General features: G+C 52.4%; 1 protein-coding gene across 3 annotated transcripts; it reads left to right on the forward strand.

The window, feature by feature from the left end:
• FPGS (folylpolyglutamate synthase) lies at window positions 1–20,298 on the forward strand. Of its 3 annotated transcripts, XM_041725266.1 has the most exons (16): window positions 10,561–11,658; window positions 12,845–12,973; window positions 13,062–13,115; window positions 13,199–13,263; window positions 14,871–14,985; window positions 15,123–15,203; window positions 15,309–15,370; window positions 15,450–15,552; window positions 15,823–15,900; window positions 16,159–16,306; window positions 16,406–16,495; window positions 17,227–17,377; window positions 17,550–17,625; window positions 17,879–17,945; window positions 19,246–19,325; window positions 19,430–19,589. In XM_041725266.1, exons 1-16 carry the CDS (start codon window positions 11,521–11,523, stop codon window positions 19,448–19,450), a joined length of 1,458 nt encoding a protein of 485 aa, XP_041581200.1. In that variant the 5' UTR covers window positions 10,561–11,520; the 3' UTR covers window positions 19,451–19,589. The 3 variants fall into 3 exon arrangements, with proteins under 3 accessions (XP_041581199.1, XP_041581200.1, XP_041581198.1); XM_041725265.1 differs by lacking the exons at window positions 10,561–11,658; window positions 19,246–19,325 and adding an exon at window positions 1–733 and having other exon boundaries at window positions 19,430–20,298; XM_041725264.1 differs by lacking the exon at window positions 19,246–19,325 and having other exon boundaries at window positions 10,589–11,658; window positions 19,430–20,298.
• The last annotated feature ends 244 nt before the right edge of the window (window positions 20,299–20,542 follow it).

The raw sequence follows: 20,542 nt of genomic DNA on the forward strand, positions 1-20,542 counted from the left end.
GGAAAGGGGGGGGGTGGAAAGGCCTTCACCAGCCCTGGGGGGGCCAGCCCTCCATTTCACCCTGCAGGCGGAGAACTCTGTCTTTGTCCTGGCTCCTTTTTGGGAAAACCCAGCCTCTGACTCCTCAGGTCTGGAGTGCCTGGGTGTCCTGCATCTGCTGCCGGGGGCTCCCAGCATGGCAGGGCCAGGGCCAACAGCCCTAACTGTGAGGAGAGGTGGGCTGTGATAAGAGAGGCCAGATAAGGCCAGCCTGGCTCTGCAGGAAGCCCAGCCCCAAGGTTTGGAAGTTTCTCAAGGGCTCCCTTCTCTCTGCACAGCACACCCCCCACCTTCCCACTCACCTTTAGCCTCCCTGGGCTGTTATTTAACCCGGGAGATTCACCAGAGAGGTCCCTCCCTAGGCCCATCCCAGGATGAGAGCAGGCACCTATCAGCTAAGACCTTCCCTGGGCCCTGGGGAGGCCCTGGCCAAGGCCAAGAGGCAGGGAGAGGGAATCCCCCCAACACCCCCTCCTTCCTCTAGCCCAGCCAAGCCCTGGGCAGAGGGGATTTGACAGAGCGCCCTCACTCAGGGATCACTCCGTGCCCAGCCCCATTAGGGTGCAGGAAGCCCAGGGATGAACAGTACCAGGTCTCTGGCAACCTCCTGGCTGAGAAGGTGCGGTGGGAAGCTACCATGGAGCAGCCGGGCCCATCTGCAAGCCCTTTCTCAGCTAAAACTCCCTCCTTCCAGGTAGGAGAGCTTGGTAAAGTTACCTGGGGCAGGTAACTCCTGCCTCTCTAAGCTAAGATCTTTCTTCTGTGTAACTAGTAACTACTCCCTGGGGCGGGGGGGGGGGGGGGGGGGGGGGGGGGTGGCGGCAAGGTCATCAACAGTGATAACCCACATTTGGCAGGGCCCCAGGGGAAAACTTTGTCTTCTCTAAAATCTTGTCCTGTGGGCTTGGGGCGATCAGGGGCCTCCCCTGTGGGCCTCAGCTCCACCTTCTAACCAGGCCAGAGGCTCCATGGGAACCCCTGCCCGCTGTGGTTGGGGGGAAGCTCTTGAGGAGGGGTCCGCAAGGCAGAACTGATAGCAGGACTGGGAGGTGCAGAGACCCCCTTACAGGGCTTCCTGTGCTCCAGGTCTTTTTTTTTTTTTTAAGATTTATTTATTTATTCAGAGAGATTGAGAGAGAGGCACAGACACAGGCAGAGGGAGAAGCAGGCTCCATGCAGGGAGCCCGACGTGGGACTCGATCCTGGGTCTCCAGGATCCCAGCCCCCCGCTGCAGGCGGCGCTAAACCGCTGCACCAACGGAGCTGCCCTGTAGACATGGTTCTTACACTGGATCTCACCAGATTAAATTCTGACTGCTCCATAAGGAAGGGTTGTTAGCTCCATTTAAATAATAATAGTAAGAATAATAGTAATAGTGGCAGCCCTGGTCCCCTGCTGATGTTGTTGCTATTTTATAGATCTGGAAGGTGCGATAGTGAACAGTTAAGCACCTAGCCTATTGAATTTCTAACCCCCATCTGGAGCTTGCTCTGGGCTCCAGGCCCAGCACCCTCTCATTCTGCCTCACTGCACCCCTCTGAAGTGGGCATGACAGCATTCTGTGCTTTACAGATGAAGAAATGGGACTCAGAGAGGTGAGGAGACTGGCCCAGGCCGGCCCCCCACCTTCCAGCCTGGCTTGGGCTAACACTGGCTGGAGCTGGTATAGAACTCGCCTGGCTGCAGGAGTCTGAGTGAGGAGATCAAGGTTCAGGACCTGACAGGCACTAGACAAGTCACTTGGCCTCAACAACCTTCAGTTTTCTCCTCTGTTGAATGGGCACACAGTGAGTCAGCACCTCCCTCCCTCTTGGGACTGTAGTCTGAAGACCAGGCCAGAATTTTAAGGCTGCCATTAGCCAGCCTGGGGCTGCACGCCAGGCCAGGCCACTCTTTACCCAGACCACCTGACCCATAGAACCTTCTGCCCAGCAGCAGAGGAGGGGTGGCCCCAGATGCAAGGGTTTGAGAGCAGTGGCCCCCGTGAGGTCATCCAGGCCCCCTTACCTTACACGGCAGGACCCTAGGGAGGTGAGGTGATTTGCCCAGGGTCACACGGTATGGGTCCCCTCAGCAGGGGAGAGAGAATTGAGGACACTCCAAGAGCTATGGGGTATTGGCATTTTGCATGGCTCCTTGAGGCAGTAAGGCCTCCCTCTGAAATAAGAGCCAGCTCAAGGCCAGAGCCCCATTGATCAAATAACCAGGTCACGGGTGCCCTTGCAGGACACAGGGCAGGTGGGGGCAGGGTCCAGGGGTGGCCTGAGGGTGGAGTCTGGAGCTGGTGTTATAGAGCCCTTGAGTGACTAAGCTATTTTCCCTGTTAGGCCTTCTTTTGCCTCCTCTAGGAAATGGGTCCAGGAACAGAAGCATTGCATAAAGATTTCTGCACAGTGCTGATGTTTAGAAATAATTCATATTAGCTATTATCAAAGAAAATCCAAGTCACAAATGAAAAAAAAAAATAGCCAAGGATTCCCAAGCTTGATCAGTAGCAGCTGGGGGCACCTGGCTGGCTCTGTCAGTGGAGCATGTCTCTTGATCTGGGGGGGCGGTGGGGTGGTGTAAGTTCAAGCCCCACTCTGGGTATAGAGAGGAAATAAAAGATAAATAAACCGGAAGCAGCTGGAATCAAATGGAGTTGGGACTAAGCCGAATCCTTGCTCCGCCACTTGCCAGCTGCTGAGCTTCGCAGGTGATTCTGCACCTCCAGTCCTCAGTTCCTCCCTGGTCAGAAGGGCTCAGTACAGCACCTGGCAAGGACACGGCTCATAAATCTCACACCCCAGGGAGGAGGTGCTGAAGACAATTGTGGTTGCAGAGTGAGATAAGCAAATGAAAAAAAAAATTCCACACACTTCTTCCCACTGGAGGTCAGGAAGACAGCTGTCTGCAGGTTTGAGCAGAGAAGGTATCAGCCAGTCCAAAGAGGGTCGGGCCCCAGGGGAGGAGGCCGGGCTGAAGCCAGCCTCTCTGTGGCCTGGCCCACCACAAGGCCTTGTGTCACATGTCTGGTGCCCTCTGAGGGCCCCTCTTGGCCATGAGTGGGGACCCCAGGAAGACCCCAAGAACATGTGGGCCATGCCTAGTTCCAGGTCAGTTATAGCCCCTTGCTGGGCTTCAGTATCCCCAGTGGCTAAGCAAAAGGGCAGATGGTGAACAGAATGTGGCAAGAAGACGACATTTGAGCAGAGACCTGGTATGCCAGGGAGTTGGTCATGGGAACTTGGTGGAGAATGATCCAGGCAGAGGGAACCACCAATGCAAAGGCCCTAAGGCTCTGTCATACATTCTCTCTGTGTGACCTTCGGCTGGCTGAGTAACCACTCTGCCTCAGTTTCCCATGTGTATGATGAGGATAATCAAAGTGCTCAAAAATCTATTGTGAGGATGACATGAGTACTTTTAATGCCGAGGGCTCACTAGGTGTGGACCTTTGCAGAGATGGGTGTGAGCAGGTGTATCTGAGGATCCCAGAGAAGGCCAGCAGGGCTGGGGGCGATGGTAAGAGATGGTGAGTACAAAAGTTTGGATGTAACCCTAAATGCTGTGGAAATTCACTGAAGGGGTTTAGCAGAACAGAGACAAGATCTGATTTTCTTTTTAAATGACAAGAGAATGCTGTGTGTGTCCAAAGGAGCAGCAGCAAGACTACAGACAGGGCGGAACAGCAGTGGTGACATGGAAGGGAGTCTGTGGCTGCTGGAAAGGCTGTGGATGGGTGGGGTTTGGGGGTGAGGGAAACCCAAGGTGAGGGCAGCTGGGCAAATGGTGAAGCTGTATCTGTCCCAAGCTGGGAAGACCTGCCTGGCTGGCTGGTTTCAGGGCAGAACACAAGGGAACACATGCTATGGATATGACCAGTTTAAGGTGCTTGCTGTAGTCAAGCCTGGGGGAGATGCCAGGAGGCCACTCATGTCTGTAGCACTTGAAACTCAGACATCATCCCAGACCTGGGACCTTGGAGAGAGAGAAGCATGATCCCTGGGGCCCTCCAACATGAGGATGGGGGTGGTGAGGGCAGGGGGTGGGGAAGGTGCAGCCAAGCAGGAAGAAGGAAGAAGTAGAACCAGGGAGGGAGGTGTCAGGGAAGCACAGAGAACAAAGGGTTTCAGGAAGGAGGGCATCATGAGCCTTGTATTATAACCTGCCACCTAAGATGGAGGGTGATCAACATGGCTCATGGGGCCCTGAGCACAGTTCCAATTGATTCCTCAAGGTCATTTTTAGAAATAGAATTACAGGATCAGAGGGAGGCCTATTTTTAAGGCCCCGGTTGCCCTCCAACTAAATCCATAAACACCTTAGTAGCCAGACTCAAGGGTGTGAGTTTGGCATAGCCACAACACTGGGGATATGGAATTCCCTCTAATGCAAATTTTCTTTCCCCAATTACAGAATAAATATTTTCTTATAGGTCACTAGATGTAAATAGATATTGGGTGGTGGAGGAGTCTTTTTATCAAAGGGTTAAAACCCCGGGGCCGGGGGCTGTCAGGCTTCTGTACAAACCTACCAATGAGCTCGAACCTCTCTTGGTATCCGTTAAGCAAGAAAGGAACAATTGGACCCCTCTAGTCCAGGCTCTGGAGTGTGGTAGCCTTTGGAGACTTGTCCTCAGTGAAATATCCACCCATAGATATCCCCAGAAATTATGGGCTAGGACAGAGCTCATTTCAGCTCTCACCCTACTAAGGAGGAGACCAAGGGTCAGGATCAGAGAGGGGAAGCAAATTGCCCAGGGCCACCCAGCTCATTGACAACAGACGAACCTCGATTTCTCTATCTATAAAATGGGGCCAATCTCTAATTCACACACTTTTCAAGAACACAAAAAGAGATTGCAATGTCAAGTACTGGGATAAGTGTTTAATAAATGTTAACTGAAAGCAACCTGCCCGAAAAAGCAAAGGAGAAAAGTATAGAGGAAAAGTATTTCAGGCAAAGGTAAATGTGAGCAAAAGCTTGGAAGTGGAAGACCCCCAGACCGATTCCTGAAGTCCCTGGCCAGCTGTAAGGATGGTGCGCTACGGTGGTTAGTGAGGCAAGAGGTGGTGGAAGCTGGGCAACAGTGAGGTTATGGGCTTTATTAATCTGGAGGGCATGATGGGCCAAGAGAGGGGGCAGTGACACAGGCTGATCTGAGTTTAAAAAGTCCACCCTGGGGCCCAGCATAGGGCCTTTGCTGACCTGCTGTGTGACCCCAAGCTGTCTCTGTCCCTCTCTCGGACCTCAGCCTCCTGCCCCTATAGCAGTGAGGATGGCTCTAATCAGGGTTATCAGGGTTTGCAAAGATGTATGTTCCTTTGTGAGTTTCCTTCTTTACTGTCTTCTCACATTGGACAGGGCGCTCTGCAAGCAGGACTTGGCCATCTGTCCCCAGAACCCAGTGTCTCCAGCACCAAGCCCAGGGTCTGGCACAGAGGTGAATGAATGGATGGATGGATGGATGGATGGATGGATGGATGGATGACATCCTTTCCCTTTGAGAGGGTGGGGGTTAAATTAGAATTCCTGGCCCTTGCTCCCCTCTATATACATCTGCAGATCTGCTTCCAGTGGGGGGACACTGACCCACTTGCCAGTTTTCTTGCATCCCTGTTTTCTTTTTCTCTCCAGACAATGGCTTTGTTTCTATTGTCCTTTCTGGAGAGCATGAATACTTTCATCCTGGAACTAAAAAGCCAACATTGGTTTTCCAGGTGTGTGATGAAGGTGCCTTTGATTTTTTTCCTTTACACATTTCTCTGTTTTCTTCTATAAACATCTGTGACTTTCAAAATAAAAAGCAATGGGGACACGTGGGTGGCCCATTGGTTGAGCATCTGCCTTCGGCTCAGGGCCTGATCCTGAAGTCCTGGAATTGAGTCCCACATTGGGCTCCCTGCACAGAGCCTGCTTCTCCCTCTGCCTAGGTCTCTGCCTCTCTCTCTCTCTGCTGTCTCTCATGAATAAACACATAAAATCTTAAAAAAAATAAAAAATAGGGATGCCTGGGTGGCTCAGTGGTTGGGTGCCTGCCTTTGGCTCAGGTCATGATCCGGGAATCCGGGATCGAGTCCCACATCGGGCTCCCTGTGAGGAGCCTGCTTCTCCCTCTGCCTGTGTCTCTCATGAATAAATAAATAAATCTTTAAAAAAAATTTAAAAAAGCAATGATACAAAGGAGGTTAGCAAATCATACATACAAATGTTTTTTTTGTTTTGTTTTTATTTTTTAATAAATTTTTTAAAGATTTATTTATTCACGAGAGACACACACAGAGAGAGAGACACACACACGCAGAGGGAGAAGCAAGCTCCATGCAGGGAGCCCGATGTGGGACTTGATCCCGGGCCACCAGGATCATGCCCCGGGCTGAAGGCAGCACTAAACCACTGAGCCACCCGGGCTGCCCCTACATATGGTTTTTAAACATAAGACAGAGTGCTTAGCATCCTCCAAATAAAATAAATGCAAATGATAACTACCTTGAGAATCCATTTTTCCACCTGTGCAATTGGCAAGGATCAAAGTTGGCTAAGGTCTGTGTTGTGGAGGAAATGGCCAGTTTGTGCCCCGTGGAGGCATGGAGGTGGAAACTAATCCCACCCCTTTGGAGAACGATGTGTATGTGTATATGGCAATATGTATGAAGATGTTGAATGCCAATCCCTTTTAACATAGCAATTGCACTTCTTGGAATTCATCCATCAGATGTGCTCACACATGGAAGAGATGATGAGGGTAAAATGTTACCCACTGCAACATTGCTTGTGATGGCAAAATATTAGAAACCTAAATGTCCATCAGTAGAAGACTGGCTAAATCCACAGTAGTACTTCCGCACCAGGAGTACTGAGCAGCTTCAAAAAAACAAAGTAGCCAGTGAGGCAGCTCTTATGTACCAACATGGTCCAAAATATGGTTCAGGATATAAAGGTACATGGAAAAAGTACAATGCAGACTTGTGTATATGGTCTGCTATCTGCAAGTATAAAAGGGAAATCTCTATATCTGCTTGCAAATGGATGACATATCTCTGAAGAGATCACAGGAAACATAACTGACTGGAGAGAGCTATTATTGATGCTGGGACCTGGTGTGGGAGAGAAGCTTTTCATTGTGTATTTTCTGTACTTCTGACTAATTGAATGATATGATGTATTATCCATCAAAAATATTAGGATTTATTTTATTTTGAATTTTTATCTTTTTTGGAGAGAGTAGGGAGGGGATAGGGGCAGAGGGAGAGGGAGCAAGAGAGAATCTTAAGCAGGCTCCATGCCCATCACAGAGCCAGAGGAGGGGCTTGATCTCACAATCCTGAGATCATGACTTGAGCCAAAATCAAGAGTCAGATATTTAACTGAGCCACCCATGCATCCCCTCCCTCAAAATATTAGGATTTAAAAACAAAATAAAAATAGGAAAAGAAAAAAAAATAGGAAAAGAAGATAACTCTATTCTACCCCCACCCCCTTAAATGACTCCTACAAATTTCCCAGTGTCTGTGGCTATGATGACCATTGTCCTTAGAGACCATGGAGTAAACAGAGGTCCAGGGGAAAGGAGACATGACCTGCCCAAGGCCACTGGGTGGCTTTGCCAAAGCCCTAGTCACCACTTATAATTTCCTACACAACTGGGATGATACCAGGTAGACCCCCAGAATTTTCTGGGCTGCTGCTTGCCTTCATGCCTTTGCATCTATTCTGTTCCCAACTGGAACAGAAGTCGGTAGCTCAGTGATTGTTAAGATTGCAAATGCAGTCCGCTCTAGAGAGGGGGAAATCAACAGACTTCTTTGCTCAGGGCAAAGGGAAAGAGATCGGTTAAGATTTAGGAATGTAGATAAATGGAGTTTTCCAGCTGACCTGGGAGAAGAGAGACTCCTTCCTGGCATCTTATTTTCCCTGAGGTCTCATTCCTGAAGGAATGACCCGGAGCTCCAGTACACCCTGTTATATATGGATCAACTGAGGCCACCCATAGTAGATCAAGAAAAAACATTTGGGGGGCCCCTGGGTGGCTCAGTCATTTAAGCGCTTGACTCGATCTCAGCTCAGGTCTTGATCTCGGGTTTGTGAATTTTAAGTTAAGCCCCCAACAGTAACTTAACAACAACAACAAAACAAAACTACTTTAAAAACTACTACAAGGGGATCCCTGGGTGGCGCAGCGGTTTAGCGCCTGCCTTTGGCCCAGGGCGCGATCCTGGAGACCCGGGATCAGTCCCACGTCGGGCTCCCGGTGCATGGAGCCTGCTTCTCCCTCTGCCTATGTCTCTGCCTCTCTCTCTCTGTATGTGTGTGACTATCATAAATAAATAAAAATTAAAAAAAATATGGTCTTTAAAAAAAAAAAACTACAAGACTACTTAAAAAAAAAAAACTTGGTGTATACAGGACAGAACTGAGGACTAATGTCTTTGATCCCCAAAATGCTTTTATAACTGCCGAGAAGGGGATGAACAGACAGTAGGAAAGTGTGCCAAGGATGAGGGAGGCAGTTTACAGAAATAAATGTATGGAAAATGCTCACGTTTACCACAGCCAGGGAAATGCAGAGTAACAGTGACAAGGTACTCTACACCCAGCAGTTTGGGGGACATTCTGGGAATGGGGTATCCTCACCCACAGTTGGTGGGATGCAAATATAACAGTGTGAGGGGAAAGAATTTCAAATACCCATAGACCCCAAACTCTCATTACAGGGGATCTTACCCATAGAAACAAAACCCCCTGGGGCACATGCTGTCCCCAGAGACAAAACACAGATGGAAGGTGACATGAATGCCACTCAGCAGGCAAAACACAGATGGAAGGTGACATGAATGCCCCTCAGCAGGCAAGTGGTTGGTGCAATATAGTACTGCCACTGCCACTGAGTTAGCAGGGTCCCCGCCCCGGCACAAGGGCAGGAGGGAGGCAATTGGCCTGTTTCCTCACTTGTGAAAACAGGCCATTAATACTAGTAACATTAATACTAGTCTTATAGGGTCATTATGGATAAATGACCAACTGTATAGAAGGTGTTTAGAACAGGGCATGGTTCAAATAAGTGCTCTTTAACTATCTGCTAAGTCAGTATCTTCAAGGGATCCCTGTAAGCTTATTGTTGGATAAGAGTGTTAAGATGATGGGATGCTGGATGGCTCAGCGGTTAAAGTGTCTGCCCTCAGCTCAGGGCGTGGTCCTGGGGCATGATCCTGGGGATCTAGTCCCGCATCGGGCTCCCTGTAAGGTTCCTGCTTCTCCCTCTACCTGTGTCTCTGCCTCGCTCCCTCTCATTGTGCCTCTCATAAATAAAATGTTTAAAAAAAAGTGTTAAGATGCAGAAAATATTGTCATGCACATCGACAAAGTCCTATAGATGTCTAGATGTGTCTGTCATCTCATGTGCTTAGAAAACATGATGGGATGCATACTTGGATGTCACCAAAGGAGGAATTTAAGAGGTAGGGGTGAGCAAAGAAAAATATTTTTTATTTTTAAAGATTTTTATTTTTAAGTAATCTCTACACCCAACATGAGGCTTGAACTTAATTATCCCACGATCAAAGCTTGAATGCTCTACGGACTGAACCTGCCAGGATCCCACAAAGCAAAAAACATTTAAAGCTCCTTTTTATGATCATTTCTATGCAGTTATTATATGCATGTATACGCATAGAGAACATTTCAATGAAGAAGAGGAAGAAGGAGGAGGAAGAGAAGGAGAAGAAAACCAAGACGGGAAAGCATCTATTTCCCATGGGGCCAGAGTCAGGATGCCCAACAGTGATGTAAAGAGCAGAAGTCCAGCCAATGACAGAATCTTCCCAACATGTCATATGTTTATTTCAAAAATCAAACAATCTCTGATAAATATTTACCCCCAATGCTGGCAGGAAAGAGGGAGGGAGGTGCTGGAATCAGTTGTTTGAAGGATTATCTTTTGTCTGTGGGAACTTCTCTAGAGTGTTGTCTATACCAACCCCGCCCCCCAGCCCCCCATCCATATACCTTTCTGTGACCTGAGCTATAAAAAGGGCATCTCTGAGCCCGGTCAGCTGTGGAGGGCATGGGAGCTTTTGCCACCGGGAGCTGCCCAGGGCCCAGGCCACCAGCCTTTGGATGGGGAGTCTTCGCTGGTGACTGTAGCTTCAGCCCTCTGGGTGTGGCCGATAATCAGGTTGCTCTGTTGTGCTCCTTCACCTTCTAAAGATGCATTGTCTTATCTCTCTACACCTGCACACTGAAGAATGCAATGTCTTGATTAACTTGCTTAAGGAATGTCATAAAAATCACAGCATTCTGAAATTGTTTGGTCATTGCAATGATTTCGATCAGGAGATGAGACAATGCTTGAAGGAGTACATGGAAAAGAGGACCAAGAGCAGGGAGCATGGCAATGTGATGCGAAAAGGACTTTTTAATCCTACAGAGGGCTGAAAAATAAAAATAAATGACAGGCATATCTTATGAAGAAAAGGAATCTCCATGCTACTTTTTCCATGCTAGCAGTTCTGGCCAAGAAGGTCAAAAACGGGAAAGTCTGGGACAAGTCCTCCTCACCCTAAACTAGGATAGATTGTCTCCTCCCCACGTGGCTCTCTAGTTAACTCTCCATACAGTAAGTCTTCCAACACGCAAACCTGATCTTGTTATATTTTTTATTTTTATTTATTTATTTTTGTTATCTTTTTAAAAAACCATTTTATTGTTCTCCAAATTTAATCCAAATTTCTTAGGCTACAAGGTCCTGCTGGATCAGGCATTCTGGCACTCCAGGGCAACTAGGCCCCACCCGGTGGAAGTGCAGTTCCCTCGGGCTAGTTAGTTCGTTTTCTCTCTCCCTCCCTTCCTCCCTCTCCACCCCGCCCTCTCCCTCTTCAGTCCTTTGCTTTTCACCTGCATTCCATCCCTTTGCCTGGAAACCTCTCCCCACACCCGCTGCTCCGCCACCTCTGACTCCGCCTCATCCCCAGGCCTCTTTTAGGATGTCGTTTCTTCCAGGACGCCTTCCCAGGCTGCCCAGGGACGGTAGTAGCCCCAGTAGCGAAGGTGCTTGGGTTTTGGTCTATCGCTTCGCCACCGGATTGTCAGATTCAGGAGCGCAGAGGCCGAACACCCGCCGCCTGCAGTCTGTGCGTTAAGGCGTGACATTTCTGGGCTTGAATTAAAGGACCTCCCTCCAAGCGTACGCCTTCTGTGCCGCCTCAGAGCTAGTCCTCGTGGATCACCAGGCTGAGGGGTGCAGACTAGGACTATTTTGGGGGTGTGGCCGAGTCCTCGAGATGCTGAGTGCGTGTAGAGGGCATTCCGGGGAGCGTGCCCCTCACAAACAGGGGCGAAACCACCCGCCCCGCCCCCGGGCCTGCCCCTCACAAATATGGCATCCCGCGGATTCTTATTGGTTCCGGAGGACGCACTGGGCGGTGCTGATTGGCCGAGGGCGGGGGCGGGGCGGGGCGTCTCCTGCTCTGGCCTAGCGAGTGGTAGCGGGCGCCGGGAGTATGTCGCAGGCACGCCGCCACCTGCGCGTGGCTCTCTTCCTGGCAGCAGTTTCCCCGCGCGGTGCAACGACCGGGGTCAAGGCGCGGCGAGGGTTGAGCGCGTGGCCCGCGCCGCAGGAGCCCGGCATGGAGTATCAGGTATCCGGCGGGCCGACGAGCGGTCGTGCGATGATGACACGTGGGCCGGGCCTGAGTCACACGGCGTCCGGACTCCGGGTCCTGAGGCTGGGGTGGACCGGGAGCTTGGCGGTGGGGGACTCGGGGGCGGGACATCCTGGAGCCCGGGGGTGGGGACAGGCACCAGGAAGTTGGGCCTGGGCCGCCGATTCTGGGAATTCTGAGGCTAAGATGTCCCGCCTTGTGGGAAGGGGTGCCCAGTGACAGGAGGTCCAGTTTCTCCAGAGTCCCAACTAAGCGGTTGGGTGGTGGAGTTGGGGGGAGAGTAAAGAGTTTCAGGAATTCACACTTGAGAGATCCAAGAATTGAGATTTTGGGTTGGAGTCTCCAGGAATCAGGAAAGTACCTGCAACTGGGGGGCAGGCAGGATTCACCCCATGTTGGTGGGGGTAAGAATTTGGAAAATAAAATTGACACCAGGCTCTGTTGCTGGGGCTGGTTTCCGTAGACCACACCTGTTGCCTGCCAGGCAGTTAACAGTTTAATGGGTGTGGGGCCTCCAACCAGCTGTTGGGACCCTAAGGAGAAATAAATAGCACCTGCACTGTCACCCCCAGGGTAGACTCTCCTGAGACTGTAGCTACCCACCTTGCCAGCTGGGTGACCCCAGGTATATATACCCTTCTTCCTCTGAGCCTCCTGCTCTTCTCCATCTGGGTGCTTCAAGCAGCTCTTCTTTGGGTCAGAATGCAGAGCCCCATCCTCAGGGTTGGGCATGGAAACTTCCAGGGATTCCTAGTTCAAACTCCTCCAGTTCTAAGACCCCAGCCTTCTGTGGTTCTGCTCCTGCAGTCCCCTCCCAATTTAGGACCCAGTATAGATGTGGATGTCATTGGAGGGAACAAGACCTAAGGCCCTGGTGTGGGGGGTGAAGACTGGGAAGCCCGAACTGGGAACAGGAAGTGAGGCTTTTCCCGTTAGGCATGTAACCTGCTTGCCTGACACTCCTAGGTGGGGCTGAACTGCCACAGGCTCCCATCTCTGCCAGGGCTGGAAAGATGCCACTTCTCTAACCTCTAGGCTGGGGCAACAGGGCTGGCATTTGTAGGCTTGGTGCCCTGGCTTGGCCACTGATGCCCTGGGGTTCCTCTGTTTCTGTGGACTGCTGGTGGGTCTTAACCTGCTACCTGGGGACTGTGGTTGCTAGGATGCAGTGCGCACACTGAATACCCTGCAGACCAATGCTGGCTACCTGGAGCAGGTAAAGCGCCAGCGGGGTGATCCTCAGACACAGCTGGAAGCAATGAAGCTGTACTTGGCACGGAGTGGTCTGCAGGTAAGGTGGGCGGGGCCAGTGACACCCCTCCCCCCCCCGCCCTCCCTCATCAATGAGTCTGCGGCTGAGGCAGTTGTCTCTGTCTCAGGTGGAAGACTTGGACCAGCTGAACATCATTCACGTCACTGGGACCAAGGGGAAGGTGAGGGATGGGACTCAGGAGCAGGATAGCCGTTTGATGGTGTGGGAGGGTGAGGCGTGCCAGACAAGACCTGTTCTTTCTAGGGCTCCACTTGTGCCTTCACGGAACGTATTCTCCGAAGCTACGGCCTGAAGACAGGATTCTTTAGGTACTGAGGTGTGGAGAAATGTGGGATCTCTTAGCTCTCTGGAGGGCTTTGGAACCAACTAGCAGGAGCTCAACTGCTTGTCTCTCTGCCCAGTGTTGGTTTATTAATGGAATAACCATTCCATTAGCTTTTAACATCTTGGCCCCAGTTTGTGGCAGTATTGAACTTTCGTAATGAAACAAATTTGGGAGGGGGATAGCAACTTGGATGTATAAACTAAATACATAGCAAGAATCGTCAGATACTCTTTTATTAACTTTTAAATTCCACATCCTGTTTTTATTTTTTTTCCTATAAGATTTAAAAAAAATTTTTTTTAAGTAATCTCTACACCCCGTGTGGGGCTTGAACTCACAACCCTCCATGATCAAGTGTTCCACGCTCTACCAACTGAGCCAGCCAGGTGCCCTCACGTATAGCTTTAAAATCACAGAGAAATATTTATCAGTTTGGATGTCTCTACAGTAAGGAGCAGAAAACCTGGCTTATTAGGGCTTAAGGTCTAGGTAGTTTATGATATCAGTGTGTCAAGGCCTCCCTTCTGCTCTGCCAGCCTCAGCCACTGCTTTGCCCTATGGGGCAGCACCTCCTCGTGCTTGCTGTCAGGCACCCAAAACTCATACCAGAGGATGGGGTATGGACCAGACGTGAGGTACTCTTCCCCGTATTACACATGCCTCTCCCTACCTGGCCACCAGTCAAGCAGTAGGATAAAGGTGGTGATTAATTGCTCAGGATTTGGTCCTTGGGGTGGAGGGACTTAAGATTTTTGCTTCCTTTTATTTTACTAGTTCCATCAAGTGCCTTCTGTGGCTGTCTGGAATCAGCTGAGATCATTTCAGGCCATATTTTATCTTCACAGTTCATTGTTCAAAATAAATGTAGAGAGGGATTTATAATACAAGCAGAGCTTGGAGGATTCAAATATAAGCTGACAATCTCTTTTCTAAAATAATTTTTGGGGCGGGGCAGCCTGACGGGGTAGAGAGTGCGACTCTCGATCTCGGGGTTGTGAGTTCGAGCCCCATGTTGGGGCTGGAGATTACTTTAAAAAATGAAACTTTAATAAAAAGTATTTTTTTTAAATATTTTTTTGGGTAAAAACCCAGCCTTTGACTTTCAGCCCATGTAGCCTTGTGGGCCAGCCTGGAGATGCATCTTGAGCACACAGATGGGGCCTTGCTGTCCAGGGCTAGAAAACAGGCATTGTGGGGGCAGACGTTGGCATGTTGGCAGGGGCCTGTTGGTGCCCAGAGCACATTCCAGATCAGCCTGTTGGGGTATAGGGTGGGGCTGCTTTTCTTTCTGGAGGAGGGGCCAACTCAGTAGAGACTGAGCAAGGTGAGGGGGGCAGGCTGGAGGAACTATAGATAGTCCAGGGGGCCTGGGGCACAGGGAACTGTTGGGATGTGGGAAAGGGGAAGCCCAGAGGCCAATGGCAGCAGCCCCATCAGGGCCTGGGAGGCCGGATGAGGAGCTGTGACACTGAAAGCCAGAGGAAAGTCACAGAAGGATGGTCAGCAGGGCCGTGACACAGATTTGGGTTTCTGAAGACGGGTCTGAGGGACTGGGGAAGGAAGTTCCGATGACCACGGGTCTCCCGGCAGCTCTCCCCACCTGGTGCAGGTGCGGGAGCGGATCCGCATCAATGGGCAGCCCATAAGCCCTGAGCTCTTCACCAAGCATTTCTGGCACCTCTACCACCGGCTGGAGGAGACCAAGGTGCGCATGCAGGAGGGCTGGTGGGTGTGCAGGGTGGGGGGCGCTGGAGGGACCCAGAGGGGGCTCCACATCTCAGGACCCCACCTCCCCAGAGCAGAGGTGACAGGGCCTGGGCCCTGACATGTTCTTGTCCGCAGGACAGCAATAGCTGTGTCTCCATGCCGGCCTACTTCCGCTTCCTCACACTCATGGCCTTCCACATCTTCCTCCAGGAGAAGGTACGAGTGCATTCCCCCAAAGTCCTGTGTCTGAGAGGCCTCAGGGAGGGAAAGCTCAGCTGGCTGGTTGCTCGAGGCCCCTGATGTCCCTCTGGTCCTCTGCAGGTAGACCTGGCAGTAGTGGAAGTGGGCATTGGTGGTGCTTATGACTGCACCAACATCATCAGGTGAGGACAGCTGTGCGGGGAGAAGGATGGTGGCCATGAGCCCAGGGCAGTGCCATCATGGCTCTCTTGTCTTCTGCAGGAAGCCTGTGGTGTGTGGTATCTCCTCTCTTGGCCTTGACCACACCAGCCTTCTGGGGGACACAGTGGAGGAGATCGCATGGCAGAAAGGGGGCATCTTCAAGGTACCAGGCAGCCCAGGGCAGAGGAGGTCCATGGATGGCCTGGGCCTGCGCCTCAAGGCTCAGGGAAGTGGGGCAGGGGCATCTGTTTCCTGACTCAGGATAAGGTCTTGGGCGTCAGTGGGGCCTGGGTTCTTGTCTCAGCTGAGTGTGTGGAGCAAGAGCCACCTCCCTTCCACTCGGGCGGGAGGCTAAGTGAACTGCCCAGACCCAGGGACAGAGGACCTTCAGCAGCCTGTCTCCCTCCCTCCTTCCCTCTCCTCCCCTCCCCAGCATGGCGTCCCTGCCTTCACGGTGCTCCAGCCTGATGGTCCCCTGGCAGTGCTGCAGGACCGTGCCCAGAAGATCTCAGTGAGTCTGGCAGCACTGGGGCGGGGGTGGCAGCTTACTGGGGAGACACGTCATCCTTTGGGGTCTCACTTTTGCCCATTTGCACAGTGAGGGATATCTGCTCCTCCAGCTGGAGCACATTTTCTTTCTGGGAGCAGGGTTTGGTGGGTTCTGGTCGATGTGGAAAGATGGAAGGAGCCACAGCTTCAGGGAGGGCTTCTTCGCCAAGATGCTGGCAATGGCAGCTCCCTGACCAGCTGTCACCTGTCTCCTTGGCAGTGTCCTCTCTACCTGTGTCCACCACTGGAAGCCCTGGAGGAAGGGGGGCCGCCACTGACCCTGGGCCTAGAGGGAGAGCACCAGCGGTCCAATGCTGCCTTAGCCTTGCAGCTGGCTCGCTGCTGGCTGCAGCAAAAGGACCACCAAGGTAAATGGGTGGATGGGTGGGGAGGGGGCATGTGGAGCCTGCCTTGGAAGGTCCCGTACACACTCCGACCACACGGGTCCCTCCTCCCTCCCTCCTCAGGCCTTGGGGAGCTGAAGGTGTCTCAGCCCAGTGTCCTGTGGCAGATGCCCCTGGCACCCGTGTTCCAGCCCACGTCCCACATGCGGCATGGTGAGTTGGACCTTCTGCCCAGTCAGGCCCCTTCACATGTAGCATGTCCTGTTTGAGAGGTGGGAGCAGTTTGAGACAGTGCCCACAACAAAAGGCTGTGAAGTCAGTAAGCTTCCTTGACTTTGAGTTCATGACTCTGAGCCGAATGGGGTGATGACAGGACCCACCGAGAGGTGACATGATGAAGGGGCTGAGACCAGGGCCTGGTGGTTTGGGATATAGCACCCAGTCAGTGGTACTACTATCATCAGTGCTACTGTCCTCCTTGTCATCATCATAAGACAGGTCTTAAGAATGGAGATATTGTCAGGCTTCTTGCCTCCCCCAAAGCTTTCAGCACATAGTAGGCACTCATAGCAGCTAAACCCCGTTTGCAGATGATTCCGGTGTGCCCACTGTGTGCCAGACCCCCAGTCAGGGCCATGACAGGAGCCAGGAGGATCTCGGATCACATCCTGGCACACTTGCTCTGTGACCTAACCTCTCTGGGCTAAGGGCTCTCCGCCTACATGTAATACGGGACTAACATATGATAGTTCCCTCTCAGGGCTGCTGGGAAGATTCCATCAGATGAGGCAGCCCAAGAGCTGATCGCAGTGACTGGCCCCTAAGAATAAGAGGCTCATCAGCTGAGAGGGCTCAGGGTGGGCGCCCTGAACAGCGGGCCCTGCTGGCAGGTTGTGTGTGTGAGTTTAGGGCTAGGGTGGGAGCTGGCTGCCTTGCCCCTGCAGGGCTTCGGGACACGGAGTGGTTGGGCCGGACGCAGGTGCTGCGGCGCGGGCCCCTCACCTGGTACTTGGACGGTGCGCACACCGCCAGCAGCGTGCAGGCCTGCGTGCGCTGGTTCCGCCAGGCGCTGCGCCGCAGCCGGGTGCCGAGGCGGTGAGCTCCGGAGGCGCGGGCGTGGGGGGCGGGACTGGGTCTGGACTGGGCCGCAGGGAGGGGCGGAGGGGAGGGGAAGTTTCTGGAGGAAGGAGGGGGCGGGGCCCGCAAAGAAGGGCGGGAGGTACCACACTCTGACCGCCCTGCGCCCCCAACCCCGCCCGTCTCCCAGCGGCCCTGAGGTGCGCGTCTTGCTTTTCAACTCTACGGGGGACCGGGATCCCGTGGCCCTGCTCAAGCTGCTGCAGGTGAGGGGCCAGCTGGAGGGTGGGCGGGAGGCCGACCGGCCCGGTTCTGGCCGTGGGCCCGCAGGGTATAATGGAGGTGGATGGGCCGCCGAAGTGCCATGGCTGGGCTTAACAGCATCACTGCGGTTCAGCTGGGTGGGGGCATCTCCAGAGGTGGGGATGTGGGGGGAGGCAGGGGGCTGCTGGGTGCAAATCAGGGTGGTGGGCCATCCTCTGGGGGCTCCGACACCAGTCTTTCCTCTTGGCCTTCTAGCCCTGTCAGTTTGACTATGCTGTTTTCTGCCCTAACCTGACAGAGGTGTCATCTGCTGGCAATGCAGGTAAGAGGTGACAGGTATGGCCCCTGGGTAGGAGCAGGGGGTTGGAGGGTCCCTAAGTGGATTGCTCTGCTGGTGACAGTGGGGGTTTCTGAACTGGTCTGGGGTAGGAGCTAGGCTTGTTTTATTGTATAGATATACAGTGTTTGGTACGTTTTGGGTATTGTGACCACAGTACCAAAACATAATTACTGGGGGAAACCGTTTTCAAAATGCAGGCTGCAACCCACTGCTGGTTTCAAAATCAATTTAAAAATCAAATGCTAGGGATCCCTGGGTTGGCGCAGCGGTTTAGCGCCTGCCTTTGGCCCAGGGCATGATCCTGGAGACCTGGGATCGAATCCCGCGTCGGGCTCCCTGCATGGGGCCTGCTTCTCCCTCTGCCTGTGTCTCTGCCTCTCTCTCTCTCTCTGTGTGACTATCATGAATAAATAAATAAAATCTTTTAAAAAATAAAAATAAATAAATAAAAATCAAATGCTAGTGTAAACCAGCTTTTTTTTTAAACTAGCATTTTTTAAAAATTTTTATTTATTTATGATAGTCACACACACATAGAGAGAGAGAGAGAGAGAGAGGCAGAGACACAGGCAGAGGGAGAAGCAGGCTCCATGCACCGGGAGCCCGACATGGGATTCGATCCCGGGTCTCCAGGATCGCGCCCTGGGCCAAAGGCAGGTGCCAAACCGCTGCCGTCACCCAGGGATCCCCTAAACTAGCATTTTTTAAACGACTCCGACAGTGGGAAAAATGAGGAAGCCCTCTGGCTGTCTCTGTGTACCTTGCATGAAGAGTAGTTTTATGAAAAATCTGTCCCAGACATCTGTATACACCCATATGAGTACTGAGTTGCCATCGTAAAGTGTGTTTTACTCTGGGTCATGTTCAAAACAATTTGAAATAGTGTAAAAAAAAAAAAAATACAGATCCTGGGACGCCTGGGTGGCTCAGTGGTTGAGCATCTGCCTTCAGCTCAGGGCATGATCCTGGGATCTGGGATCGAGTACCACATTGGGCTCCTTGCAGGAAGCCTACTTCTCCCTCTGCCTGTGTCTCTGCCTCTCTTTCTCTCTCTGTGTCTCTCACAAATAAATAAAAAATCTTAAAAAAAAAAAAATACAGATCCTCAGGTTCCACATCAGACTGCTGGGGAGAGTCTAGGAATCCGCATTTCTACTTACGCTCACTCAGGTGCTGGACCCTGCTTTACCTTTGGAGGCAGTGAGGCTAGGGTGGGGAGCTGTGCTCAGTGGGCAAAAGCCCCAGCTCTGAAGCTAAACCGCCTGGCCTTGCTTCCCCCCAGCTCCAGGATCAGGGGCAGGTCACCATCTGCATCTTTGTTTCCTCCCAGCACTGCCCACTGTGAGGCCCGATGATGTGATGGTATGTGTAAAGGAAGGGCCTGGCTTTAGGCAGGTGCTCAGCATGCCTCCGGTGCCCCCCACCCCTATTCCTCTTGCTCATGTCCCCATCCTTGTACCCGGCAGACCAGCAGAACTTCATGGTGACCCTGGACCAGGTGTTGCTCCGCTGCCTTGCACACCAACAGCACTGGAGCCACCTGAATGAGGAGCATGCCAGCCCCAACCTCTGGAGCCCCACCAGCCTGGAGCCTGGTGAGCCCACCTCCTTGCTGTTGGCTTCCCACCAACCCCACACCCATAGCACCAGCTCCCTCGTCTTCAGCTGCATCTCCCACGCCCTGCAGTGGATCAGCCAAGGCCGGGACCCTGTCTTTCAGCCACCCAGTCCCCCACAGGGCCTCCTTGCCCACCCTGTGGCAGGCAGTGGGGCCAGCCTGCTCCGCGACGCTGTAGCCATCCACGTACTGGTCACAGGCAGCCTGCATCTAGTGGGCGGTGTCCTCAAGCTGCTGGAGCCTGCCCTGTCCCAGTAGCCTGGGCAGTGGGATTGGAAGTGGGGGTCTCCCATACCTGCCTTGCATCTCTCCATGAACTCCTGTTAGGTGCCTTTTGTTGTCTGCTTTTCTGATTCTCTCTAGACTGGCCCAGGGGCCCGGGTTCTGGGCAGCAAGATTGAGGGCTGGAGAGGGGAGGCCAAGATGGGACCACCTCTGTCTCTGAGCCTAGGGTGCTTTTGGCCTCTCCTTCCTCCTGGCTGAGACAGCCAGAGGGCTTCCTCTTCCTCATTCTCCCGCTGTCGGAGTCCACCTGACTATGCAGCCCACCTCCCTTCCCATCCTGCCTGCCTCCTGGCTTGGGCCCAGCTCACAATGTGAGCAACCTGGCCAGCCTAGGGTTCTGCTGGGTGCTGGGTGGTAGATTACCTCCTAGTGGCCCACAAGAGATGGCGGATGGTTGGAACCAATTAAAGCCTTTAACGAAAAAAAAAAAAAGTTTGATCGACTCTTGATCCCTAGCGCCCTCCGGTAGGGGCCTGAGGGCTGCAGCTGGCACAGGAACTGGACTCGGTGGGAGCCCCTCCTCCCAAGTCTCAGGAGGCACTATCTGAAATGAGAACCATGGACTGTCTGTTGGCCTCAGGCCAGGCATTGCTTTGCAGACCTCCCCACAGAGACCTTGTTCCAGCTGAGGCAACTGGCTGGTTTCAAGAAGCCATGGAACCTGCCCACAGTCACA

Source organism: Vulpes lagopus, chromosome 12, assembly GCF_018345385.1.
Source record: "Vulpes lagopus strain Blue_001 chromosome 12, ASM1834538v1, whole genome shotgun sequence".
Taxonomy (NCBI): domain Eukaryota; kingdom Metazoa; phylum Chordata; class Mammalia; order Carnivora; family Canidae; genus Vulpes; species Vulpes lagopus.

What these genes read in the sequence shown, in the direction of transcription:
- FPGS (XM_041725264.1), top strand. Translation starts at nt 11,521, where the DNA reads ATGTCGCAGGCACGCCGCCACCTGCGCGTGGCTCTCTTCCTGGCAGCA. An exon ending in GCAGCAAAAGGACCACCAAG is followed by an intron (nt 16,307 to 16,405) that starts GTAAATGGGTGG and finishes CTCCCTCCTCAG; the next exon opens with GCCTTGGGGAGCTGAAGGTG. An exon ending in CCCTGCTCAAGCTGCTGCAG is followed by an intron (nt 17,626 to 17,878) that starts GTGAGGGGCCAG and finishes TTGGCCTTCTAG; the next exon opens with CCCTGTCAGTTTGACTATGC.